Source organism: Plectropomus leopardus, chromosome 18, assembly GCF_008729295.1.
Source record: "Plectropomus leopardus isolate mb chromosome 18, YSFRI_Pleo_2.0, whole genome shotgun sequence".
In the NCBI taxonomy this organism is placed as follows: Eukaryota; Metazoa; Chordata; class Actinopteri; order Perciformes; family Serranidae; genus Plectropomus; species Plectropomus leopardus.
The window spans coordinates 2,988,645-3,016,145 of record NC_056480.1 but is presented as its reverse complement, the minus strand read 5'-3'; the positions used below and the strand labels follow the sequence as shown (position 1 = coordinate 3,016,145).

Below are 27,501 nucleotides of genomic sequence, written 5' to 3'. Positions count from 1 at the left end.
GGAATTAAAAAAAAAAAGATTACAAAACCCAGATATATATAAAAATACAATATATAATAAATATCACCTAAATTTAAAACTAACTAACAGTAAGGTTAAGAATTTTAACTAGCTTACATTGATGTACAAAATATAACTTTTAGAAAAGAAAAAAATTACAGAGCAGCGCACAGCCTTTAGGAAGCGTCAAACTCAAACTTTACCTTTTCAGTCGGATGATAAATGCAATTGTTATTCAAGAAATGTTATACATTGAATTGAGTGCTTTTCAATGCAAGTCATCTCTTTTGCAAATAATATTCTAATCAGAACTTTTTTGAGGTTGCATGTTGTCAGAAAACACCATTAAACACAGTTTTATCCCTCTCTGTTTAGTTATATTAATGTTCATCACCTGTTTGAACAGACTGAAGCCAAATTAGTTATTTAATAACTAAACTCTTACACACAAAAGAGTTTTTTTTACATCTCAACTCAAGAAAATACTGTAAGAAAAATATCTTTTTCTCAACGTTGAAACCTAAAACTTCTTTCTTTTTTTCAATTTAAAATTCTCTAAAATGTAAATATAAAAACCATGTTGAGTATAAGTTATTTTTTCAGTCAACAGCCATAGAGTAAACTGTAAGTCATAAGGTAAAATCAGCTCACAGGTTGAAGTTAACTGGTCCTCTGGGAGTGCGGCTGCAGCAGCTCAGCAGACGGACAGACAGACAGCATGTGAAGCCCCTCAGCAGCCTGAACAAACAGCAGCAGCCAGTCGAACTGAAGAGGCTCCTGTGTGTCCCCGCTCTTTTGTACAGTGTGAGCGTCCCAGTCTGATGGGGCTCAACACACACACACTCACAGAGCTGGCTGAAAAGCTCCGGCCTGTCAGAGATGATTTGGTCATCCAGCCAGTCAAATGTGCGAGAGAAGAAGAAGAGGCTCTGTGCAGCATGTTGCACGCTTGAGGGAACATGTGTGTTAATGCACTGCAGTGACTTATGTAACCCAAAAACACTACAGGGACAATATTTTTTAACAACTGTCTTAAATGGACCCCTCTGGGTGCCACAAACACAAAGCAACCTTTAACAGCAGCATGAACCCTTACTGGACAAAATTAGACTTTTTTATGTTTGAAGTGATGAATAATTGGTTGTTATTCGATGTTACATAATGAGGCATTGATTGTTCTTGTGTGGTGTTGCTCTGCTGGTTACATAAGCAAAAAATGTTGGAGAATTAGTGCATATAAATACATTAAAATATTTTAAATATATGTTTAATTGTCTGAATGCTGTGGGGAAAAAAGTTTACAAAAAAAATCTTGAATTAATTTTCATGTTATCTGAAAAACACTTGTTTTTTTGTTTTATTTATTTGAAATACATGTGTTTTAACAGTTAAAATGTGCATCAGACATGTTGAAATAATATATGTTAGACAAGAAAGACTAGTCATGTTAATGTACTGTGTGTCTGCAAGGGTTATTGGAGGTGGACTAGACTACAAGATGCTGATTGTGCACATCGAGTGACCTCATGTCTGCATTTGCTGCCACAGATAAAAACTCTTCAGTATCTACAGACTCTGGTAATGAACTGGAAGCTTCTATAAATAAACTATTCATGATAAAAATCTCTTTGTGCTGCTACGTTTGATTTGTTTTGTGTGCTGATTTAAGTCCATAACACAGTGTAGAGGGCTTGTATTTAAAATCAGTCTTTTAAAGATACGGTGCTGAAGTATTCTGGGTCCTGTGCTGTGGTTCCCACTTCCTCCTGACCTGTAACCTTGATGGGAGCTCTGGCCAGCGTCACTTTTACTCCTGCGGGACTCGGAACACCTGTTCTCTCTATAGACATCACCTGCCCGATGAAATGCTGAAACCCACAGCAAAACAGCACGTGTAAATCATCACTGAGTATGTCTCCTTGTTTTTCTGCACAGATATGTTCACCAGCTGGTGAGTTCAGCGCTCGTAGATACATCTCACTTGTAGCCGTGAGAAGATTTAAAGGGACAGTCCACCTCAGAATCAAAAATACATATTCTGCCTCTTACTGTAGCACCGTATATCAGTCTAGATTGTTTTGGTGTGAGTTGACAAGTGATGGAGATGTCGGCTGTAGAGATGTCAGCCTTCTCTCCAGTATAACTGAACTATGTCTACTACCCGGCACTCGCCTTGTGGTGCCAAAATTTTTTTTTTTTTCGGAAACTCAACAGCAATTTCTCTTTCTAGAAATTATGACCCGATAACTCAAGCTTATCAACAGACCTTGTTTTGAGCAGTTTCAAGTAGAAACTATTTTCTTCCTACCAAACTAGATCCTCCAAACGTATGACTGCGTAGAAGGAAGCGTGTAGAGCTTTCTGGAAAAAGATATTGCTGTTGAGTTATTCAAATGTATTTTTGGGCACTATGAGCACCACAAGCTGAGTTTCATCATTATGGGACAATATCACCAACATATATATATATATATATATATATATATATATATATATATATATATATATATATATATACATACATATATATACACATATATATATATATATATACATATATATATATATAATATCTGACTCTTTTGAACCACTGCAAGACATTTCAATACAGATGTGAGACCAGTACAGAAGATGCCCCCCTTTCTGCCAGTAGAGGTCAGTCTGATTACTTTTTGTCAGAACAAAAAAAAACCCCCAAAACAGATTCAACCACCTTCCTGAACATTTTGCCAGTTTTATCTCCTATATAAAATATTAAAATATTAAAATTTGTTAATCATATTAATGTTGTGTGTCAGTGTCATACCTGTGTGGGATGAACTGCAGCATCCTCATGCTTTGATTTGGATGATTCAGTATATTTCTCCCTCTGTGCTTTTATTTCCTGTGCAAAAAAGTTTGTTAAAACGTATAAGTAAAGTTCTTCACATTGGTTCTGTGTATTAGCAAAGATTACTTAGTGTTAAATCTGCAGTTACATCTGTAACTTAATGTTACTTAATGTTACATCTGTTAAAGATAAAACCTTCAGGATCTCATAGTTTGAAGTCCTGGCGACATAATTGTCCCATGACTTGGCTGTGAGCTCCCGCTGCTTCCAGTGAGACTTAATCTGCAACACAAAGACACCAGAAACAGTGCGAGTCAGAGAGTAAACTATGAAATTAAACTGTCGGCTCTGTCGATATGGAGTCCCAGAGACAAATTACTTTCAGTGACAATATGCCTCAATTGAAATTTACTAGAAAGTAATAAAAAAGTGATTATGTGCTTATGCAGAAATATCCAACTGACACTGTGCCCACTTAAACTGTCAGCACCTCAGTGTACATGAGCTCCTCCTCAGCGATGTCCTCCTTCTCCTGCTGTTCCAGGATGCTGTTTTGTTCTGCTGCGACCCTCCTCGCTGTGTCCTCTGCAATCTTATGGATCGTACTCAGAACCTCCTCGTCGGGGGTTATCGGCCTCACGCCGTCCAAACTCAGCTCCCTGATGATCTCTTCCCACACCTCCCCGACCTACAGCATCGAGACAGACACGCCAACATTTACAGTGTTTCAGCGTCCTGTGAAACAGAAGTCTTTGTTTGCTGTATTAAATTTACACGTTTATATGTTTGAAGGAGATATGTTGATAATTTTAGGGTTTGTATATAACCAGGAACACTTCGTTCCATAATTGGACACTGTGGTACTGACGCTAACTCTATTTGACTGCTTTTACGACTTAAAGTAAAACAGTTTTTGCTCCTTTGTCAAAAGAAAGTTTAAAATGAAAAAACACCTTATCTATCAAAGTATCACAGTATCAAAATCCTGATGGAAATTGGTGCTAATACAACTGATTTCATATCAAGCACTGACATTTTCCTTGCTCATTTTCTTTCTACCTTGAAATCCAGATATCTCCTGACGATGCTCAAGGTCACATAATGTTTTCTTGACAATCCAGGAAGGTCTTGAAAACCTGCAAAAGACACAAATACTTATTTTTTCACAGAATAGATTTAAAAGAGAGCTGGTCTCTTTGCTTAAGTTAAAAACTCTCTTAAGTACAAAAGTGAATGAATGGGTCTGTGCGTGGGTATTTCAATATGTCACACTTTATGTCTTCTATGTGCTTAATGTGGTTATTGTTGTTTCTAATTTTTTTATGCTGCGGTCCTCATAGATTGCTGATCTCTATCTTCTGATCTCTGATCTTCTATGGGTTAAACAAAATAAATTTTAAAAGTTTAGCATATATTGCTTTTTGCAAATTTACAATAATGCTAATTTTAACCAGTATTTTGCATAATGGTAAATGAAAACTTAAACAATAATGAATCATATATTGACCTTTACCTTTCCAATCCATGCAGAAAAACAGCATTGTCTACATGTTTATAGATGTATTGTTAAAGAAGTGACATTGTGTTTACTGGTCTAACTCTTTATTAAGTGCTTTACCAAGTTTGCAGAAGATGGAGTAAATCTTTGAGCGCAGATTTTCTGAAAGCTCCAGCACTGCTGCGCTCGGTTTGTTGGCAGGAAATGACAGCTGGGTGTCCTCCTGCTGGTGATGACTGAGGATCGGCCTCTGAGGGTCTTAGAGTCAAAAGTGAAAAAGCAGAAAATAAGAGGAATATTTGTTAAAATGTAAGATATCAAAAGAACAGGGCTGCAGCTCTCATAATCCTCCACGTTTTATCAACTAGGATTAATCAGAAATGACAACGTTAAATTATCCTTATTGCTGTTAGCAGATCCTTGGTTGGTGTGTGTTGGGCAGCTATGGCTTTATTTCAAATATTCATGCAGATATTATGCATTTTGCATTTGACTGATGATAATCTACACAAAGTTAAGTCTAAATAGGAAGAAGAATTGAGGATGGATCTGTCAGAGGATTGGTGAAAAGATGTTTTAGGAAGCATTAAGTCATCTTGTTTTTTGCATGTTCACTTTGTCAAGAGAAGAAAAAGGAATTGGTTTTTGATGTTTGCAGAGATCGACATGTTGGCCGACTCAGATGTTTCATTTTGGTTATTCAGAGAATACAGTGAAACATGTTAGTTAAGGAATGACTTTACTTCCAGTCACACCTGTTGCTCTCATGTTCAGATGATCACTTGATGATCTGCTGCATTTGAAGGACAGCCATACTTCATAGATATAAATATGATATATCACTGAGTGACTGTTGTTTGAAGTCTATCTTCAGACAGACCTGTGATTCCTCCATGTTTGTCTCTAATGACTTTCAGTTCCTCCTCCTCGTCTCTCCACAGCTGCAGCAGGAACCTGGGAGCTGTCTGACCGCTGATGTCCCTCCAGCTCAGGATGTGAGACAGAGTGTTGGGGTTGTCACACAACTCCAGCAGAGTGGCGAGGACGTTACAGTGTGCACATCTGGGGCTTGACTGTTAGAGAAACAGTTTCATATTAGGGATGCACGATAATTATTGGACCGATAACTATTGGCCCGATAATGGGACTTATGACGTCTTACGGAAGTTTTGCAATAAAGCAACCTTTCCACGTCCAAACACAAACGAGCAAGATGATCTAATGCCCCATGGTGACGGGGGGAGAGGACGACTAATGTGCCGACTTCATTGCTATTTAGCGGCTTTTCGGACCCTCTCAGCAGCATTGTTTTAAAAAAATTCTCTGCAGGTGTATGCTCCGCTCTCATTCTCTGTTGATGTCTCCGCCAGTGTCTCCGAATGTCCTTTCCTCTCTCATTCTCCGCCGGTGTCCACTCTACTCTCTTTCTCCACTGGTGTCTCTGAATGTCCGCTCCGCTCTCAGTGTCTGACAGGTGATTCAAATCCGATCTCAATCCCTTCTAGGACACCTAAAAGTCTCGATCCAGCCCTGATACGGTCATTTATTACCGTGCTCACTGCTTACAGTAACCACTGAACACCGGTGCTAACGGCCGCCGTCTCCCCCTCCCTCCTTCTGCTCTGTGTGTGTGTGACGGGGACATGATGAGAGGACATGATGAGAGGACACGCTGGACGCGGTTTGAGTTCAGGTGTAGTGAGTTTCCAGCTCTTTTATGCTGAAAGAATAAGCTAATATCTGAGGTTTGATTCCTTTCAACAGATGCATATGGACACAAAGACAACAATAAAGAAAACTAATGTCAATCAGCTACTTACTGTGAGTAAGTCCAACAGAAGAGACGCTCCACCTTTAGCCAAGAAGTAATCTTCTGTGGTGTAGCAGCCCACAATACAGGACCTGATAGGACAAAAATGTAATTAACTACGGGGAATCCGTGAGCGCTTTCCTTTCTGTTTGTCTGCTAATGTTTTTTTGTTTGTTTTTTTATAACATCTTGTCTTTATTTTTTCTATCAACAATGTAACTTGCGTATACCTCTAATGCACACAGTAAGAAAGAAATTATGGCAACAATATGACAACATGCCTTCAGCTGAGGAAGACGTGGATGTGGCCAGATGTAAGCTGAGTATTGATATGACATGTAAATGGAGCAATAAATAATAAATAACATAAATTAAGACAGACAATCTATGAAAGTGTGCTGAGGTTTAGCTGAACTGACCACACGCAGTCCACTGTGGAGAGGACGAGCTTGTTGTGTCCCAGACCGCTGTAGAAACTGCTGGAGCCTTTCTTCAGGAAGTGAACTGCCATCTCGACTCCCTCTGATCCAAACAGCTCCTGCAACACAACGGGACCGTCAGTGTGGAGATGCTCTGTGTTAAAAAACTGTGACCGAAAATGATCTGATCTGAGTGTGAGATGACATCTGGCTGACAAATATAAACATAAAGAAAGTTAGAGGGTAAATCATAAAAGTGTTGAAGCATACTAAATAAAACAGCCATCTTTAAAAGTTACATTCTCGAGTAGTAATGTCAAAACACTGATGGAAACAACACAGACAATTTTCATCAGTATTGTCTTATTTTTCTACAAATAAAAACAAAAACTGAATACATTTGAAAGATGTTATCATAAAAAAAGGTCACTAAATTCAATATAACCAAAAACTGCTCAGCTCTGTACTCACTGACCTTGAACTCTGGACTTTAGTGTTAGCTTTACCTTTCTGTGCATGTCGCTCTCACACAGCGCTGAAAGTATCAGCTGAATATCGGACTTTATCTCCAGGGTGACGTCATCGTCCTCATCAGGACTCGCTTCCATCTGCATCAAAACCCCTGAGGTAACACAACGCGCACGTATGAGTGTGTTGACCATGTTTATCAAGTCAAATGTTTCTGCTGGTGCTGTGTGAGTTTCAGTTTAATTCACCCAGAAGCTGGTTGATGGTTCCTTGATCACAAAGATCCTGGTTGACTGATTCTTCACCCAAAGACGTCACAGATCTCAGCACTCGGATACAATGACGCATCTGAGTCTTCGTGCTGCCTCTTCCTTCTGAGCTGAGACCCTGACCGAAGAAAGCATCTGGAGGAAAGATATAATAAGCTGTTTTCATCAAATACTCTAATACTGTAATCAGCTCTCTTTATACGTCTATACTGGGGACCCAGTGTTTTGCTAATGGGCACTCTGACAGGTCACATAAATGTTGGTGTTTGACCTCTGACCTTTTCAGGGTTCCTGCAGCTTTAGGCAATGTAGATTTCAGACTTTTTTAATGCCACTCAAAATTAAATTTAAGATCAATTCACTAATAACCAAAACTAACGGACAATTTAATTTTTCCAAGGTGGTAACTGAAACATAAAACATGACTTTTTTGTCCAGTGAAAAGTTTGATCTTCTACGTAAAATACTGCAAAAAACCCCCAAACCCTTTTTAGAGTGGAACACATGGAAGCCAATGAACATATATTATGATAAAAGTATCTATCTATCTATTTGGTTTACCAACAGAAGTGGGAAATATTTGGCATTTCTATCTGGTTTTCTTGGCGATTTTGTGTTTCTCAATCTGTATGTGAAATTCCACTGTTTGGGTTCCCATTGTGATGAGCTTAGAAAAAGAATTTATTAAATAAAAAATGAAATAATAGATGTTACCAGTTCTTTTGAGATTTTATGATGCAATGTTAGAATAAACAATTGATAAAATTATACTTCACATGTCTAAAACTTTTGAAAAAAAAAAGGAAATTAAGGGAAAAAGGAAATTATAACGAAAAACAGTGGTATAAATCAGACACTCGGGATGTTTGAAAGCATATAAGGCTTTTGATTAATAGGGCTTGAAACATTAAAAATACACCAACAACGCGTATGTCAATACACCCTGAAGAAGGTGCAAGCCGATAAGCGTTATTTTTAGATTAGTGAATTTAATGCCTTTACACAGTTTTTAAGGATCCGCAGGAACCCTGTTGTAAGATACAGGACTAGCTCTCTTAAGTCTCTTGTTTCTCTCTCCACATGTCTTGCAGCATCCTCACCATGTGCAATGCACCAGTCCAGCAGCAGCAGCAGACACGCGTTTCCCTGACAGGCCATGTAGTCGTCCAACAGGAGTGGAGCGATGGTGGACAGGGTGGCCAGCGCCTGCAGCTGGAGTTCCTCCTGCTGGACGGGGGACCACTGACGAGAAGCTGACCGCCGCTCAGATGAGGCAACAGGCGGCCTCACGAGAATCAGTAGAGCAATCATAACTCTTTCCTCTTTATACAGCTAGGAGAAGAGGACATGGGGTGTCACATTGAGACTTCTCACTACAATTATTCCAACAACACTAGCTGAGTGTGTGACAGACCTGCAGAGCAGCCGAGTCCTTCGACATTAAAACCAACAGATTCAACAGCAGCTTCTTCATTTTCAAATCTTCCTGATTGTAGGAGAGCTTGAGGTTGCGGACCAAAGGGTGGTGGCTTTTCACTAAAACATATAGCAAGCAATGTTGTTGTCAGAAAATGTGCTACTGCACTAAGAAATTTGAAAAAAAGAAGAAGAGTAAAACAAAAATGTTTAAAAAGAAACTGGCCTTACACTCTGGAAATGTGACGACAGCTACGAGCTGTCTGGCAAATAAACTCTCCTGAAAATTGAAAAGACACATAAAGCAAATTTTAATGGGACATTTTACACACTGGTCAATTCTAAGTCTAAAAATACAGCTGCAATTTGTCTCCATCATACAGTTATCTATCCCGTACTCACAATAAGAAGCGAGTTAGGATTTTCAGCGATGAGACTTGTGATCACAAGCAGATCATTTCTGAGCTGGAGGTCAGAAAGTCGCACACCGTTCATCAGCTGGTGACAAAACGCGTCTTTCAGAGATCTAACAAACAAAAACACAGAAAGTAAGTAATCCAATATATAACTGCAAAATGAGAGCAAAAAAGTATTCAAATTGTTCAGGATGAAAAGTATTAATTCTTCATTCATGTTACTTTCTTTAAGGAGATTCACCTTTAGGATTTAATCAACTCCAGGATTTCCTTGAGTTAGAAAAGGGTAATTCAGTTTAATTAACCCTTTAAAACCTGTATAGACATTAGTTGTCTTGCTCAGATGCCTTTCACAGTATTTAAACGTTTGAAATGGGATATTTTTTGTCAAAAACATGGAAAAAAGGCAATTAGCAACTTAGCATTTACTGTCCTAATAGATAATAATAATACATATCAAATGACTTTGGACAAATATTAAGAAAACTTAATCTAATTATATATTTATAATTAGACTACAGAAAAAATATTATTTTCATTCTGTAACTTTATTTTCCTTTTTTTTCTAATTTCAGGTAGCTCATTGCCTTCTTTCCATGTTTTGAATGAAATCCTGCCAATCTGCTCAGGTTTCGACAAGCACACACTTTTCTCATTAGCCACAGTTGAAAACATGTTAGAGGAGAAACCCACATGACACACTCCATGCTGCTGAGCTGGGCAGTGACCTCCTTGCTGCCTCTCTCCAGCAGGTTCCAGAGGATTTCAGAGGAGCGAAACAGGACTTGACCAGTCGGGTCGGGCTCGTTCATGTGGAGACAGATTGTCTCTGCTCCACATGCTTTCAGAATCCACTCACAGTTCATATCTGTGTTTGTAAAATAAAAATTTGATTAATGTGATTTATTATAAAAACAACCCGCTGACCTGCTGACATTGACACAAGCACACTTAAAATCACTGTTTTGATTGTTTGTCTGATTATTTGGTAATGATTTATGCTCTTGAGGGCTGGCTACTTAATCTAATGAAGGAGGCTGGATTGACATGTTTGACAGGTCCCCTCCTCCAAAACCTCAGTGGACCCAGAATAAAATCAGTTGCTGACCTGAGGAGCTGGAGAGGATCTGAAGTGTCTGCAGGAGCTGCAGCCTGATGGCAGGCTGGTTCTCCAGAGCGGCCATGGAGAGGAGCAACGTCTGAGCCAGGTCACTGCGCTCAAGCAGCTGAAGTCTGTAGCCTGGAGAGGTGGGCTGGAGCCCTGCAGAAACACATTCAAATAAGAAATATTATGAAAATCTTTTTTGCATGTAAGGTGTGATGCAAGAGACAAACTAAAGAGAAGGCAAGAAAAAACTACAAAAACAGAAAGAGGGGAAACCTGCACATTATTGTTCACAAGTGCCTCTTAATAGGGAACTGGGGAAACAACACCAACAACAAAAAGTGATACAACAATAATAAAACAGTAAGAAAAAGTTGATGAAGCAGCAATTAGTACACAGGAAGCAAAGCAGTTTTAGTGGAAAGAGAAATAGATGTTTTTTTAAATTGTTAAATTAAATTAACTGGCAGTGGGTTTCTGGAAACAGTGTCGTTAATATGTGTTAAAAATATACAAGTTGAAATTCATTTTCGATGTATACAAAACTGTGTCAGTCAAAATGGACAAAGTTGCCAAAAAAACGACAAAGACGAGCCTTTACTGTCCTCTAGAGGGTAATTTCGTATTGATCAATTGCATTTCTGTGTTTATATTGGGCAAGATGATGAGTCAAACCCAGTCCATAATATCAGCCTTGTGATGTATCACTAGGACCCTAAAAAAACGTAAAATGTGAGAGAAAGAATGGATGAAAAAAGAAAATAAAGAAAAAATAACAAAAAACAGAAAGAAAAAACAAAGAAATGAAAGACTTAAAAAGAAACAAATCAAAAACACAATAAAAAAAAAGAGGAATAAAAGAAGGATAGGAGAAAAACAAAAGAAACAAAGGCACAAGCATGCCACCACAGAATCCATGAAAAACCTCACTCAGTGACAGTCTAGAAAATCGGTTGTCAGAGTGGAAAGTCCGAGGCTTTGGCTTGGTGGGACGGGCCGTACCATCAAGCATCTTTTTAGGAGCCACACAGCTGTAGAGCGATTTCACAGTCTCAACTATGTGCTGTCTCACTTCAGCATCTGACACCCTCATCAGACAGCCTGCCAACAGAAACACATCCGTCACACACTGCTTCTCCTCTGAAGGACCAAATCATTCTTAAACACTAGATAATACAGAAACCAAGGTAAAACTATATGAAGAATAATATTGTTATTATATTACATAAAGAATTATTGTACTGCACATTATATTATTTTATTAAAATGGACCCAAAACAGCAAAAATAACAGAATAATTAATTTTGACATTAAAAAACACAAGATGATTTTCATTGCAGTGGGTGATCTATCCTAAGGCTGATGACAGGACTGCACAATATGCATACAAAAAAAGAGATCATTTTGCAATTATTTTTGACAGATATTGCAATTGTGAAATGAGGTGCATGGGAGTGGTAATTCTTGCAATTCGTTTTCACTATAAAAATAAATACACAAAAATGATGATGATTTTACTGGGGTGTGTATGTATCTTTGTAGCATGTTATAACACACCTTTTTTTCTAAATTGGATATTGTACTTAGCCATACTGGGATTTCAAAAATATTGATTTTTCAGCCCTAGCTGGTGTTTTACATTTATCTTTGGTCAAAAAATCACATAGTCCTCTACAAATGTGCAGTTTATGCCTGTTACTAGCTGTGTTTTATTAAACCATACATTTTGTGACATTTTCTAAAAGGATCTTGATCTCTAGAGGGCTGCACTGGGCTTTGGCCTAAGTTTCACAGACCGGGTAGGAAAATGTAAAGTAATAAGGAAACTGCTAATGCATTGTTTCTGTCTCCTCATGGGATTTTTTTTGTACCATAAGAAGAAGTATCATAATGTCAGCCATACCCTTTAGGTCTACTTCAGCTTCATAACATATTAAAAGAATGGAAATTACTAGCTGCTACAAAGTGAATACATGCCCTTAAAGCCTATGGTGTGCTTTTGAAAAAATGTCAATTGCAAGTTAATGTAAAAGCATGAAAAAACTTTAATATGAAATCTGTGTACCCATGTGAGAGAGGAACTCTATGACGTCCTGAGCGTAGTTCAGCTCATCAGATGTTTTCTCCTTGAGGAAGGGAAGCCTGAGGTGAGGCAGAGCAACATGATGATGATCAAACGATGTCACAGCAGAAAAAAAATGTTTATCTTTTCCATGTAGGCTTAAAATATTTGAGTTTTTTACCTACAAATTTGCAGCGCCTCACACAAAATGGGCACAAATTCAGGATGATCCGCTGTTTTCTCAGCACAGATGTTGAGTATTTTGGCAATGACTGACAGCTCCTTCAAAAGCTTGAAATAATTTAAGAAGTTTTAAGATTTTGGCAAAGCTTATATGGAGATAAATCCTAGTGAAGGAGGGGATGAGATGGGGCAGAGTCCTCATAACAGCAGAGGTTATTTTTGAACAGGGAAAATGCTGACAGACACAGTGATACAGGTAAATTAGAGCCTTGGGAATGACGTTTGGCTCTGTGTTCAGGTTGCATGAGAGCAAATCTATTTCCATCACTGTCCCGGGGGACGGTAATGAGGAGGATTTGACAATCTGCTGCAGAGTGAAACACCTGAGAGAGATTTATTTTGTGAAAGATAGACATTTTTTGGAAAGAGAGGTCTGAGTTATCAGAATTGTGTGTCAAAGGAGAAAACCATAGGACAGCACCCAGAACAAAGGATACAAAACCAATCTGGCTTCTCTTCAGGAGTTTCTTCAGGACAAAAAGGTGCCTGTCCTTTAAGTTAGCCTTAAAAAAATACATAATGTACAGCATGATTACATAAAACATAAATTAAATTAAAACAAAAAATCTGGTAACTTTTAAATATAACTGTTTAACTTACTGTCAAAGGATCTTCAAGAAGACGAATCACCTTACTGAGTTCAATACTTTTAACACCGACCTGTTGTGAAATTACAGTTTAGGTCAAAGTTGATAATGTCTGTCTTCTTTGGTGACAGACAAACTTTAATCCAATTTTCTCTCTCTCTCTCTCACGCCCACACACACACACACACACACACACACACACACACACACACACAACAAAGTAGTGCATATTCTGAAGATGGGACAAAATACTTTGCACCAGATTGTGGAGGCTTGTGAACACCTTAAAAACCCTGTAGACAGGTGCACAGGAGAAAATTGTCTATATAGGTGAACAAAGGAGAACTACAGCACATTGTCCTATTACTTGTAAAAAGCTTCACTGACTGTCTGAAACCTGCAGTGAACTTGAACTTTTCTTGTGCTGCTTCCAGACGCCTTTCACATATATATTCAAACCTTTGACCTCTGAATAAATGTGTGTGATTTCTTTCAAAAACATGGGGAAAACGTCAATGAGCAACTGGAGGTGACATGTTCCACAAACTACAAAAAAATAGTAGATTTAGAAACTTATTTTTTTTAAAAGCTGGGATAAAATGTTTAGGCAAAAAAGGAAAAAATGTAAAAACTATACTTATAATTATCATAATTACTTACTTAAAATTATGTTACATAATTATTATAACTTAACTTAAATTTTATTTTAAAAACTTTCTTTTTTTCTGTACTTTTTACTAATTTCTTGTTAGTTTTTGGGTCATTTCTTCTTTCCTTGCTAATTACCTTCTGCCCATGTTTTGGAAAGATAATTCTGTAATTTTAAAGTTATATATTATTATCATTTTCACTTTCACTGATTAAATTCTTTTAACAAAAACCCCCAAACTCCCCTCTTGGAGGACAAAAATGTCTGCACTGAATAATTGCCTAATTTATAATTATATAAATATTATATATTAATGTAAGCATTGATTTTAATGCAATCCTATGTTTTTGTGCAGTGTCAGATTTAGAGGAAAACTTCCACTCAATACTTCAGTGGTGAACATTTTTTCTACTAAAACGACTACAAAATAGTATATATTTATTTCATTTTCCACTTTTACTTAGTGAAATCTTTCAACTAACATCATTCTTAATCATAAATACCAAATATTAACTCATTTTTAGATTTTAACCATTTAAATCCTGATTATTTACACAATGCCACTTGAACCACCTGCTTTTGTATGTAGGCACATAAACTCCCCTACAAAGATGCACACACACACACACACACACACTGGTGCTGAAAGGGAGTTTTTGTTTTTTTTAATCTGACACTGCTCAAAAGATAAAGATGCATCAAAATCAAAGTTCTTGGTAATCAATAACATATCCCGGCCTGTCAAAAAAATCCACTTTGCATTATAGAAAATAACATATTTTTTGTGTTTTTTTTAAATAAAAAATTCACAGTGGTATCATTTAAACAAACTGTCATTTAAATTCAAAAAATGGGAAACTTTTTTTAAAGGGAGCACAAGGGTTAGGGGGATGTTTTTTGACTACATTGTTTATTACTGACTCAATGTGAGAGCTGAGGTTGAAATTACAAAAAAAACCCTCACACCCTTGCCAAATCTATGCCATATGCGCTGAAAATGGAAAAAATTGAAAAATAAAAATAGAAAAGACAAAATGTCCCAAAGGACGAGGGTCAAAGGAGAGGTAAAGGAGACACTCGAGCAGTTTAATAAGTAGCTTTAACTCTCAGAGGAAAGACAGTAGCTGTTTACCTCCTGATGCTGGTTCTTGTCCGTTGCTCTCGGTCTTATTAAAGGAAAGTCCGGTTTTCTTCTGTGCAAAACTTTACCTGAATCCATGTTTAAATTTAGACAAACTTCTCGCTTCAACGTCTCACTTTAAACATTTCCGTTTAATTTGAATTTTGCCTCGCTAACGGTTTTTGCTTCCAGTTGATGTCGTCGACGTTAAAAAGTCAGTTACAAACATTATAAACAAAACAAAATTTACTTTCTGGCGTCGATTTTGTTGACTTTAAACAACGAGCTAACATGAAAAGAAAACTTAACGTTACGTCGTGTTATTTTTGGCGACTAAACTCCGAAAAGAAATCACCCAGCGGCTTCGTTTGGGCTCCTTTGAACTCTAACCTGAGTCTGACGGCTTTATAACGTTACTACAGTTGCCATAGTTACCGCGTAGTACGGCGAGCCGCGCTGCTCAAAACTCAACCTAACACCAAACCGCCCATTTCCTCTTGAAAACAGGAAGTGGTATTCTCGCAACAACAGCGCATTGATTTCCCCCCTACAACAATAAAAGGCAGGCGAATTGCAACATTAAAAAAGACGTCTCAGAAACTCACATAAACGCCAACAAATCGCTGTTGGGTTATTTTTAAAGAAACTCCGCGGTGCAGCCATGCTGTCGGATGCAGGTCAGTGTTCACAACGCGCCGCTACTCTCTGCTAACATGCTAAATGTGACAGGCGGACATTGTTTGGCTGCTTTAAAGAGCTTGCTAACGTGTCGCCACATTTTCTGTGTTTACCATTAATGCCTCGGTGGCTTTGCCCTAATTATAGCTACCGCTGTTAAACATTTGAACGTCATGTTGTATGTCAGAAAGAGCCATTATGAGTCACTACAAAGGCCGCATTTACACTCATCTGCACTGCATTGTACGCATTTTAAAGACACATTGTTGTCCCTACTGTTCAGATTACTCCGGGAATGCCTCTGGGGCCCGGAGAGCCAAGAAGAGGAGCTCCGGGGAGTCACCGGGGGACGGCCAGACCCTGCGGTCCTCTGGGAGGCAGATCAATGTCCGGGTGAAGCGCACAAACAACCCTCCACCTGGACAGGTAAACTGCAGCATGCAACCTGTCCGCCTGCTGAACAGTGTCATAGTTATTAATGGGTCCCCATTATTTGGCCATTTTTAATGCCTGACTGACTGTTTCTGAGGCTGACACTTATTTTTTAGAGTTTCCAAAAGTTAATAACAATATATCAGCTTTTTTTTTAGAATTTAGATTTTTTGTTTATTTATTCAATCAAACGTGAACAAACGGACAGTGTTGTTATTGGAACTCGACTTATCCACAGGCCCCTGCTAGCCACACATTCACAGACCCAAAAAACGGAATTTAGCAACCACATCAGTACAACTAAAACCTAAATCATTAAAATGCAGCAAACACTTTCAGACACAACAGCCTGCCCATGACTTCTTCAAGCTTTCAGCTTTGTTGTTGAAAGCAAAGATGTGTTCCTATGACACAATTTCTAAGATAGCTTCCCTCCATTTTTTTCAAAATCTGGAGGGGATGTATTTTTCAGAAATCTGAGGATCACACGAGCAGCTGTAATGAAGCCTACATATATCAGCCATTATTTCATTTTTTATTTTTTTTAAAGATTATTCTGAGTGGGAATTTTTGGTTTTTAAGGTTTAGTGTGGTGAGGTTGCAGAGCTGAAACTTTTCCAGTGTGCCTAGTCTGCATTAACGGAAATAGCCCTGTCTAGAGCCAGTGGGTCCGCAGCATCACCGCGCCATCGTGCCCCTGCGGTGCACCGATTAGGTGGACTCTGCACACCATTTGTTGGGTATCACAGCCGGCAGATCCACTCAAATTTAGCATCAGATCCGCTGAGTGAATGAAACTATGTAAATGAGACGCAGTTTCCAAAAATACCTTGAATGCATCTTACTTCAGTACTTACATTTATTTTTTATTTCTTATTTCTGTATTTATTATCTGTCTTCTTTACCTGTACCAATATATTTAAGATAGGCAAATATAAAGTGATATATTGGTCTATCTCAGATTTATATGCTCCCATTATGTCACCTTAGCCAAAAACATAACGTCCCTTTTCACTGCGTTGCTAATAACTCCAAGATTTACTCTTACAGCCCAATTCTTACGATAACTTAACATACTTTTATCAAGGGGATAAAAGGCTGAATAGCTGACAGATGTCTTCAACTCGAAAAAACAAACCTAACCTGCTCCTGTATTTATTCTATAAGCCTAAAGCTGTTTGCTGAACATGTGATTGTTTGTTTCTTTCTTTTCTCACTCCTCCCCCGTCTTTTGTTCTGTCGGCGCAACATGTTGAATCAAAAATGTATATAAAGTCGGGATGTGCCGATCCAACTTTTTCACGCCTGACACCAAATCCCAAACCTCAGCGGTCACTTTCCCCCAAACTTTTAAGTCTGTATGACTGTCAGATGCACGTGCTCTTTAACTAAGGTCTGTGACTTTGTCCACACTCAGAGCAAAAGAAAAGCGACAGACACAGAGGAGGAAGACGATCAGTCCGAGAAGAAGTACAGAAAGTGTGAGAAGGCCGGCTGCTCTGCCACATACCCGGTTTGTTTTGCAAGTGCATCTGAAAGGTAGCGTGTTTCTTGGTGTAATATAAATGAAATCTTTACTCAGTCACTCTTTTATGAAATAAATATTGTTTTTAATTTTTCCGTTTCTCCTCAGGTGTGCTAAAAACGGATACACATCTCGCTGGTATCATCTGTCATGTGGTGAGCATTTTTGCAACGAATGTTTTGATCACTACTACAGAAGGTAAAGTTGACTGAACAACCGCTTGCATAACATTAAAGGGGAAAACCACCTAAATTAAAAATCAAAATCTGGTATTTCCATGGCTTTGGAAAGTTCAATAAATATTTGTCAAAGCCACAAAGCGGAGAAGAAAGTCTCAAAGGTGTGATGTCACAGTGTATAAAGTCTGGAGCTTCTTCAAAGATAATGAGCCGAGAGGAAAAGTTTGATTTTGTGGACCCACAGAATGTTTTTCTTTAAATGCCAAAATGAGTTTTAACAGTTTTAAGTGCATATATGCTGAAGATGAAGTTCACAAATGATTAGCTGAGAAGGGCTAGAAAAGAACTACTACTACCACTACTACCTACTACTTTTTGAACATGCAAGATGCAATTTCTTGAATCTATTCATCGGGTATAGGTTATCTTCCATATTTGTTATTGTCATTTTATTTTTTTTATATTTTCTGTTTGTTTTACATCTTTCTATACTATTTTACAGTACTCAGTTGTAAATCAGAAAATGTACCCATGTAGACTTTAAACCCAGTGACATCACAAACTTGAGTTTTAGCACGCTAGCGTTTGGATTTAGGAGAGAGTTCTTCATTTTAACTAATATTTTTGAACTGTCTTAGACCATACGAATAACATGTATGACTTGTGAAAATGGGTGTAGTTCCCCTTTAATGAACAAACGTTAATTTTTTATGTCAGACATTTAAAGCGCTGTTGCACTGAGGCCGTAAGATTAACTTATTTTTTTCTTTTTTTTTGCCATTTGCAGTCACAAAGACGGCTATGAGGTCTTTGCTTCGTGGAAGAAGGTGTGGACTAGTAACGGGAAAAGTGAGCCCAGTCTGAAAGCTTTCATGGCAGATCAGCAGCTCCCATACTGGGTAAGTGCAGGAAGCTTTCTTGATTCCTGTTCAACAGTTGAACCTGGTTATTCTAAAGTCACAAAATACCTGACGTTTATTGTGGTATGTTTGCTTCAGGTTCAGTGTACTAAACCGGACTGTAGGAAATGGCGTCAGCTGACTAAGGAGATCCAGCTCACTTCTTCCCTCGCTGCCACGTACCGCTGTGGAATGAAGTTCAACAACATCAAGGTAAACAGGAGATAGAGAAATAAAAAAACAGCCATTTGCAAGCATTGGCTTGCATTTCTTTTTCTGTTTTTATTTTTTAAATTGTGATGATAATGTTGTGTCTTTGCAGAGTGAGGGACCGGACCAGTGCTCCCAGCCAGAGGACTTGGTAAATGCTGATGTGTGTTAGTCAGGCTTGCTTCAGGTCAAAGTCTGACACAAAGACGAGTCATTTTAATGAGTAATATCCAAAAAAAAATGTATCCAGACCATTCTTTGGGCCAGTGAACCACACAGTGATGACTTCTTTAATGACATGCCGTTTCATTCTGGCAGAGAGTGGCCGAGGTGACGGACAGCTGGTGGCATTCGATGCTGATTTTGCCGCCATTGTTCAAAGACAGTCCAGCCAGCCCGTTCCTTGCTGCCTACTACCCCGACTGTGTGGGGATGAGTCCATCAGGGTCTCCCAGCAACATGTCTCTGTCCGAGATGAGAGCAGATCACTGCAGAGCTGTCCAGCCACAGAGTGAGTCTGTCAGTGTGAGAGGAACGAAATATTTCAATTGGCATGTTTATCTTTGGTTTAAGACAGTGTATTAGGGCTATTGTAGGTAAAAAAAATAATAATATTTTTTTAAAAAATTAGTAGGGTGATAATATTCCAAAAAAACATTTAGAATTTCCAAGAATTAAATATTTTTTACAGAACAATACTGGGATAAATAGTGTGTTTTTTTGGTTAAGGAGGATGTTTAATCTGGATAAATTACCTGTGGATGTGACCAAAGATATCCGTCATTGGTCCGATGCGTTGTAGTTCCATCACAATTCATTGAATATCACTTCAATGTCTGGACGCTTATGATAATACAGTATTCAAAAAATCACAAGAGGTCCCTTAATGCTAAATTGCAAAGTATAATTTGATCAGTTCATCCACTGCAGGCATTGTACACAGCAGCAGGTGGTGGCATCTGTGTTGTAATGAGGTACATTCAGCCTTGCAGAGTAAAGTGATGTGGTTCCTTGATAAAAAAACCAAAACATGATTTTTCACTTTTTTTCTCACAATTTGTGACTTTATAATCTCAGATATTTTTTTCTCTCTTAAATGTGCAGCTTTAATCATGGAAACTCACTTTTCTTTCTCAGAATATAAACCCTAACCTACGTCTCTGTATTTTCTTTTTTATAACTACAGTGGCCTTGATGCGATGTCCCATTGGTCAGGCTGCTACTCAGCACATCCCTCTGATACGCACAGTAATGTGGTGTTGTAATCATGATTGTGTCTCTCAGTTCCAGGCCTGTGTCCGTACTTCCAGCCCTTCTACCAGCCTAATGAATGTGGCAAAGCTCTGTGCGTTCGGCCGGATATGATGGAGCTGGATGAACTTTACGAGTTTCCAGAATTTTCTCGAGATCCCACCATGTATCTGGCTTTGCGAAACCTTATTCTGGCCTCCTGGCACAAGAATTGCAAGGTGCACTGCAGACAACTGTGACTTAGAAACATTTCATGTTTTCCATGTTTTCAACTTTAGGATTTTGACCTGGCATATTTAAAAAAAAAAAAAAAAAAGGGAAGATAAAACTCTAAAAAACATCAAAATCAAAACAAATGATAATGTTTCCTGTTTCTCTAAAGGAGGTGCTGACTTCTCAGAAATGTGCCCTGCACATCATTGTGCGGGGGTTGGTGCGTGTGCGCTGCGTGCAGGAGATGGATCGTGTGCTGCAGTTCATGACCAGGAAGGGCCTCATCAACACCGGTGTGCTGGCAGTAAAGCGCCCTCTGCTGCCTGAGCGACACTGCTCTGTGAGCGTCCTCATCTTTACCTCATAATGACACAACCGCACACGTCATTCAAAAATGTTTTTAATAATTTCTTTGGTTAAGACTCACAAAACATCCCACATTTGATCATTTTTGCAGAAGAACGTTATCATCATCGGTGCCGGGGCTTCAGGGCTGGCTGCTGCGCGGCAGCTGCAAAACTTTGGCACTCAGGTAACTGTCGTAACTCAAGTAACTTCCCCCTAACTTCCCTATTTTCCCCTGCACACTGGTCACAGTACCACGCTTTTCATTATTCATTTTCATTGTCTTACAGGTGGTGGTGCTGGAGGCAAGGGAGAGAATTGGAGGTCGTGTGTGGGATGATACTTCACTGGGCGTCACTGTAGGCCGAGGAGCTCAAATTGTGAACGGCTGTGTAAACAACCCCATCGCCCTGATGTGTGAACAGGTACAAATTTTGTCAGCAAAAAACTCATCACATGTCTGCTGTACACTAAACCTGTTTTAGGGCTGTTTTTCTTTAAGGGTAACTTTGGTATTTTTCAACATGGACCCTGTTTGCCCTGAATGGTTACATCAGAGCCTGTTTTGCCCAACCAATTTAAATTTTTTTATCTTCATTAGTCACTTAGTTACAAAAATTGGAAAATAGGATCCAGGTTAAAAAACACAAAAGTTAAACTTTTTTTTCATCTGCTAAATGTAAACATAGTTGTCGCATCTTCGTACGTGACTCCAGGATTTGTGTTCAGGACTCTTCACTCTTCTGTTGCAGATGGCCGTCAAGATGCACAAGCTGGGAGAGCGTTGCGACCTCTTTCAGGAGGGCGGGCAGGTCACTGACCCGGCCATCGACAAGCGCATGGACTTCCACTTCAACGCCATCCTGGATGTGGTGTCAGAATGGAGGAAGGACAAGTCTCAGAGCCAGGACACACCGCTGAAAGGTGCTGAACTGTAACCCCAAACACAACGTGATTGTTTTAATCATGACTGTGAGTAAAAGAACATGTAGCAGTACTGGACAGAACACGATTGTGATTATGTACAGTGCAAGGTATAAAAGTAAAACTATTACCTAAATAAAAACACATAAATACAAATTTGGTCAGTGTTCAGATATATTTGACTCTTTCAGTTGTATGCTTTTCATCTCTGCAGAAAAAGTCCAGGAGGTGAAGAAGAACTTTCTTCAGGAGTCTGGAATCCAGTTCAGTGAGTTGGAGGAGAAAGTGCTTCAGTTTCATCTCAGCAACCTCGAGTACGCCTGTGGAAGCACGTTAGACCAGGTGAGGAAAACTCAGACACTAAAAGGCTGCAATATTCTTGGGGGTTTTGGGTGAATTAAGGGTTTATTTCAACCAAACCAGAGTGGGTGGTTGTTAGAATAGTCGAAAGTTGAACCCAGACTGTTTTAGTTTCATTTCGTTTCTGTCGAGTTTGCAGAGTGTTTTATGCTGATAAATTACTGTTAATTTAGATGGAGTTTGACAATCATGATTTCGGGGCTGGTTGAACAAAAAAGTTCTTACTATTTAACAACAAGTTGCATTAAAGAAGTCTTACAAAGTTTTAAATCCCACTTGTGTTAAGATGTAGGAACCTTATTAATGTTAAAATCTGAGCCTGTCATCTGCAAAACAAGCACATTTAGAAATAAACTGATGGTGTGAACTTGCCCCGAGTGGTTACACTGCAGTTTGTTTCTACGCCGCCGGCTGCAGTACTCGCGCTCAACACTGGACCACTTTAAGAAAATTGTCTTATTCAGTCACTTAGACACAAAAACATGGAAAGACATGGTCCAGGTTGACAAATACAGAATTTACCCTTTAAAAGGAAACACTAAAGGGATTTATGTTGACTTGTCTGCATTCTGCACATTTTGTGACATTTGTGTGTGCAGGTTTTAGTATTTTGTCTTCAAGAGAATTGTGGTGAAAATGTTTTCAAGTACATTTGTTTGTTTTTAGGTATCGGCAAGGTCCTGGGACCACAATGAGTTTTTCGCCCAGTTCTCAGGAGACCACACTTTACTCACAAAGGGCTACGCTGCTTTACTCCACAAGCTGGCCGAGGGCCTCAACATCCGCACAAAGTGCCCGGTTTGTAATTACATTTTTTAATTTCACCTCATCCTTTTACCTTTCTTAGACCTTGTTGGATACATTTATAAATCCCAATACTGGAAATCAAAATCAGACATATTTTTCTTTTCACTTCCAGGTTCAGGCTATTGATTACTCAGGTGATGTCGTCAAAGTTACCTCCTCTAACGGGTCCCAGTGGACAGCACAGAAGGTCAACACGTGTTATAAATGTTCTAAAATTTGTATAAAATATGATTTCTATCTTATTAAGGCTTTATCCTTGGAAATGTATCATTGTTGAGAATGTTGGATGTCTTAAATGCTGATCAACATGTTGAATTGTGTTTTTACATTTTTTCCTCTTTTAGGTTCTTGTTACAGTCCCTCTGACTTTACTGCAGAAGAACTGCATTCAGTTCAACCCTCCACTTCCTGAAAGGAAACTGAAAGCAATCCACAGTCTGGGAGCCGGTATCATAGAAAAGGTAATAACTGGTTTAAAGTGTAAGTTTTAAAGAACAACATCAGTGGCCCAATGGTTAGAGTTTCTTTCTTATAGATGCGTAAATATTAATTTAAAACCTCTTCCAGATTGCTCTTCAGTTCCCGTACAGATTCTGGGACAACAAAATCCAAGGAGCGGACTACTTTGGTCACATCCCACCAAGTCCGGACAAAAGGGGCATGTTCAGTGTCTTTTATGACATGGAGCCACAGGTTTGTTTATTCACACAGAAAGATAATATTTCACCTCTTAACATGTCTTATGGTCTATATACATATAAATGAGTTTGAACTGTTCATTTTAGATGACAAGCTCAGCTATAAGATCGATGCATATTTTGTATGCCATCAGCAGCATAAGATGCAAAATTATAAAAGGATAGCGGAGCCCTGAAGTAAAGTACAAAAATAGAATGAATATTTCTTGATTTTTTTATTTTAACCTGATGTCATGATAACAATGTGTATAATGCTGTCTTTTAAATGTGTGTGTGTGTGTGTGCGTGCGTGCGTGTGTGTGCGCGCGTGCGGGCGCGCAGGGGAAGCAGGCCGTCCTCATGTCTGTTATCACTGGTGATGCTGTACCTGCTGTGCGGGACATGGAGGACAAGGAGGTGGTGGACGAGTGCATGAAGGTCCTGCGTGAACTCTTCAAAGAGCAGGTAATGTTGTTATAAGGTAACAGATGAACCTACAATTAAAGTAAATATTATTGAATAATATTAATGAAATAGTCCCACGAACTAAACTTAGGCCCTGATGCTTTGAGTCGAAACACAAGTGAATTCACTGATTCACGTGTCATTTTTTTATTAACACAAAATACAAATACACCCATTACCTTTTTATTTCTACCTGTATTTTTTTGATTTTTCTCACTACTGTTGTTATTTACCGTCTGTCATTAACAGGAGGTCCCAGATCCGCTGCACTTCTTTGTCACACATTGGAGCAAAGACATGTGGTCCCAGATGTCCTACAGCTTTGTGAAGACGGGGGGAAGTGGAGAGGCTTATGATATCCTCGCTGAAGACGTGCAGGGAAAAGTGTTCTTTGCTGGAGAGGTAATACTGCATTTAACATTTAAAACAAAATAAAATGTGTCTTAAAAAGTCTGTTTATTTTAAGTGATAATGTAAGATTCTTTTGCTTTTGACAATATTGTTGGTGATGAGCTGCTGAGCAGTTTCTGTATCAACAGGCCTTTTTTGCAGCAGTCAGCAGGAAAAGCACAGGTGTTACTAATGACATTAACGATGGCTCTGTTCCTTTAAGTGTCCCAGTGAGCCGTGACAGAGTGACTGTGAGCCAGTATGAAGTACACCAGGGTGCTGAAACAGAAGAAGCTAAAACAGAATTTAGCCATCATTAGTTGTATTAGTTACACCTGTGCTTTATCTATGGTGCCACTGCAGAATGACATTTGTTAAAAAGGCCTTATGTATGATATTTAAATCATTTATTGCAGTTTTTAAAATTACTTTTTGTGTCATTTCTTGGGTTATTTATATGCAATTATGATTATTTATGAAATTGATTCTGTTAGATTACTAATCGACACAATAGGGTTCTGTTGGAGCAGGAACTGTATATGTGATTTATTGCATTTTTGTACAACTTAAAATACCTATAAAAAGATCAAAATACACTAACAAAAACTTCAACAGACTTTTACAGGTTTAACAGATTTAACTTTAACATATTTTTTTAGAGCTTTCAAAGGATTAGATGATAATGAAATATTGGATAAAATAGCTAGTAAGTGGACCTTGTGTTAAAACTATTTTGTCAAACTGAATTATATATAAGGCTCATATCATATATCAATCATATTATAGACTCACAAACATATTTTTGCATTTTTATTGATTTATTGTTTTTTTTTTTTTGTTACCAGGCCACCAACAGACATTTCCCTCAGACTGTGACGGGAGCGTACCTGAGTGGGGTCAGAGAGGCCAGCAAGATGGCTGTTATGTAAACTCTGTCAGTCCCTGAGCACCTAAAAGCACCAGCACGGACACACGGGTTGCACCGAGCAACAGACCGTTAAAAAAACTTGGACTGTGTAAACCTGAATCGCTCCACTCTGAATGATATTTAACTGAACTGTGATGTGTCTGAGCAGCAAGATGCTGTTAGTCACGTTCCAAAAGCGGGGTCGAGTCGGGCGCTCCGGGGCCTGGCTCTCCATATTTAACACGGGAGAAGTGCTTTTTATTTATATCAAAAATCCAGCCGGTAAAACGTTGTCGATGCAAAATGAACAGCAATGCATGAATAATGGATAATCCCTGTGCAGCTCCGCCTGGGTCCGCCGTGCAGGAAAACAGGATGATTTGGGTTTCGTGAGTTTGTGTATGTAGCTTTTCTGTGATGAAATAGTCAAAATAAAGGTTAATTTTGAAAGATTAGGGTTGCGTGAAACATTGGTAAACTCTCAGTCGTCTAATCTAATCGTTAATTAAGTCAAATTCCAAGGATCAAGTTTCAAGTGATTACATTGTAGTGATATTTAAGACTTTGAGAGTTACAGTTGTTTTATACAGCTGTATGAATTTACATTATGTGTTTGAGGTGTTGGTACAAATGGTGCAGAGAAAGGGGAGAAAGGTTAGATGTATAGTAGGAGTATTTCTGTGGTAGCACTTTTGATTTGAAAACGGAAAAGAAATGAATAGTTGATGTGTATGACAAGATGAATTCTCTGTTGGACTTGAACGTCTTCACAAGATTGTCCCCACACTGTCTCAGGGATGTGATCAAGACACCTAGCAGAAACTGATCAAAAATAATGATTTCTATTGGAAAATGGTTGAAAAGGTTGGAAGAATGTCAACCAACCAAAGGAGAAAACAAACTCTCCATATTTCTCTTTTATTAGTTCCCAAACGCTGATGTTTGGGAAGAGCACAACACTGTCCTCACTTTCTGTGATTAATGTTGACTAATGAAGCTTTACATGTCGGTCCTCATCTCTCTGTACATCTAGATGATCATGTCCTGTTTGTCCAGCATTACAGTGTTTGAGTATTTATCTTGTATGTGTGTAATAAACTGAGCTATCAACTGCCATACTGGCTGCTTTGTGAATGAATATAGTAAGTAGATTTATTAGTCATTTTTTAAACAAAGTAAAAAGAAAAAACAAAATGAAATTTCAGTTGTCCTTGATCCTGCTACATCTTTGGAGTTGAAGGATGAGTTGATTAAAATCAGCAGCTACTTTGAAAATTCCATTTGGTTCTTTGGGCATTTTGCTGCTGGTGGCATCATTCAATTCCTGCAGTTCATTTTTTGAATTTGCATCAGTCTTGTGTCCTTATGGCTCCCCACAAGGTCCATCTATCCAGTGCAACAGCTCGATCTGGGATGTTAGGGGTTAACCATGTCTCTGTGAAGATGTGCACAGAGCAGTCTCTGATTTCCTGTTTGCTGAGTGAGCCTCAGTCACATCACATCTGCTTTATTCTCCTGCGACCGGACATTAGCCAGGAGAAGGTTTGGTGGAGGAACAGCTCTCGTCCAAGCCGAGTCAGCCTCGCCCTGATGCTGGCTCTCCTCCCTCTCTTCGTCCGGCACTTTCAGTTTCGTTTCTCTGGTCTGACTGGCCGCTTGGCGTATGCCATTGGTGGAGATCCTAAACTCCACTCAACTCTTCCTGATGTTTATGAATGCTTCTCTATTGTAGAAAAGCAGACGGGGCCATGGAGTCGAAGAAATAGAAAAATGTAGCAAAATATAACCAAAATTAGCAAGGATTTGAGGAGCTACAGGCTGCTGCATCTACATGCGCTGCTGTCATCATAGCAACAATTTGGCCCCCTTTAAATCAGCAATACCATATTTATTGATAAAGATTAATGCTGTCGTTTCTGGTAAACTTTAAACAGTAGATGATGATGTGGACCACATAACATTGGCCGCAACAGACGCCCCCGTTGGTTTCTGTAGTGGTGCAGCAATACAGAGTTTAGATATAAAGTATTCATCAGGTCAAGCAGTCCTAACAAAATGTAAACAAACTGGTAGTCCTGCGTTGTTATGGTTTCAGGCTCATGCTCAATACACGGAGCAGATTTTTCTTTTAAACGACTAAGACAAGAGATAAATAGCTAAATTTAGACAAAAAAATGTAAGAGCTATGTACCAAATGGAAGACATTATTCAAGTGAATTTTGTTTGACAGTGCTACATAACTCTTAAATGATTATTTCTGACATTACACAAAGCGACCATTTGCGCAAATTGAGTTGCGATCATTGTTCCTCAAACACACAGTTTTACAAATCCACATAGATAAATG

General features: G+C 38.7%; 2 protein-coding genes across 2 annotated transcripts; one reads left to right on the top strand and one right to left on the bottom strand.

The window, feature by feature from the left end:
- Positions 1-1,384: 1,384 nt before the first annotated feature.
- Positions 1,385-15,348, bottom strand: LOC121957872 (cilia- and flagella-associated protein 69-like). Its single transcript, XM_042506664.1, has 23 exons — positions 14,905-15,348; positions 13,137-13,196; positions 12,974-13,039; positions 12,475-12,584; positions 12,297-12,373; positions 11,234-11,332; positions 10,235-10,387; positions 9,820-9,994; positions 9,113-9,236; positions 8,942-8,990; positions 8,709-8,830; positions 8,395-8,626; positions 7,274-7,429; positions 7,064-7,179; positions 6,558-6,676; positions 6,149-6,230; positions 5,209-5,401; positions 4,449-4,586; positions 3,890-3,966; positions 3,321-3,518; positions 3,026-3,112; positions 2,807-2,884; positions 1,385-1,868 (listed from the first exon to the last, which is right to left on the bottom strand). The coding sequence occupies exons 1-23, from the start codon at positions 14,989-14,991 to the stop codon at positions 1,704-1,706; spliced, it is 2,763 nt and encodes a 920-aa protein (XP_042362598.1). The 5' UTR covers positions 14,992-15,348; the 3' UTR covers positions 1,385-1,703.
- A 35-nt stretch (positions 15,349-15,383) lies between these two features.
- On the top strand, positions 15,384-26,270 carry LOC121957871 (lysine-specific histone demethylase 1B). Its single transcript, XM_042506662.1, has 21 exons — positions 15,384-15,569; positions 15,854-15,996; positions 17,420-17,541; positions 17,636-17,725; positions 18,494-18,605; positions 18,705-18,818; positions 18,928-18,966; positions 19,134-19,326; positions 20,100-20,284; positions 20,449-20,619; positions 20,737-20,811; positions 20,915-21,049; positions 21,377-21,548; positions 21,763-21,890; positions 22,575-22,706; positions 22,828-22,902; positions 23,060-23,176; positions 23,283-23,408; positions 23,735-23,857; positions 24,107-24,259; positions 25,093-26,270. The coding sequence occupies exons 1-21, from the start codon at positions 15,554-15,556 to the stop codon at positions 25,174-25,176; spliced, it is 2,505 nt and encodes an 834-aa protein (XP_042362596.1). The 5' UTR covers positions 15,384-15,553; the 3' UTR covers positions 25,177-26,270.
- The last annotated feature ends 1,231 nt before the right edge of the window (positions 26,271-27,501 follow it).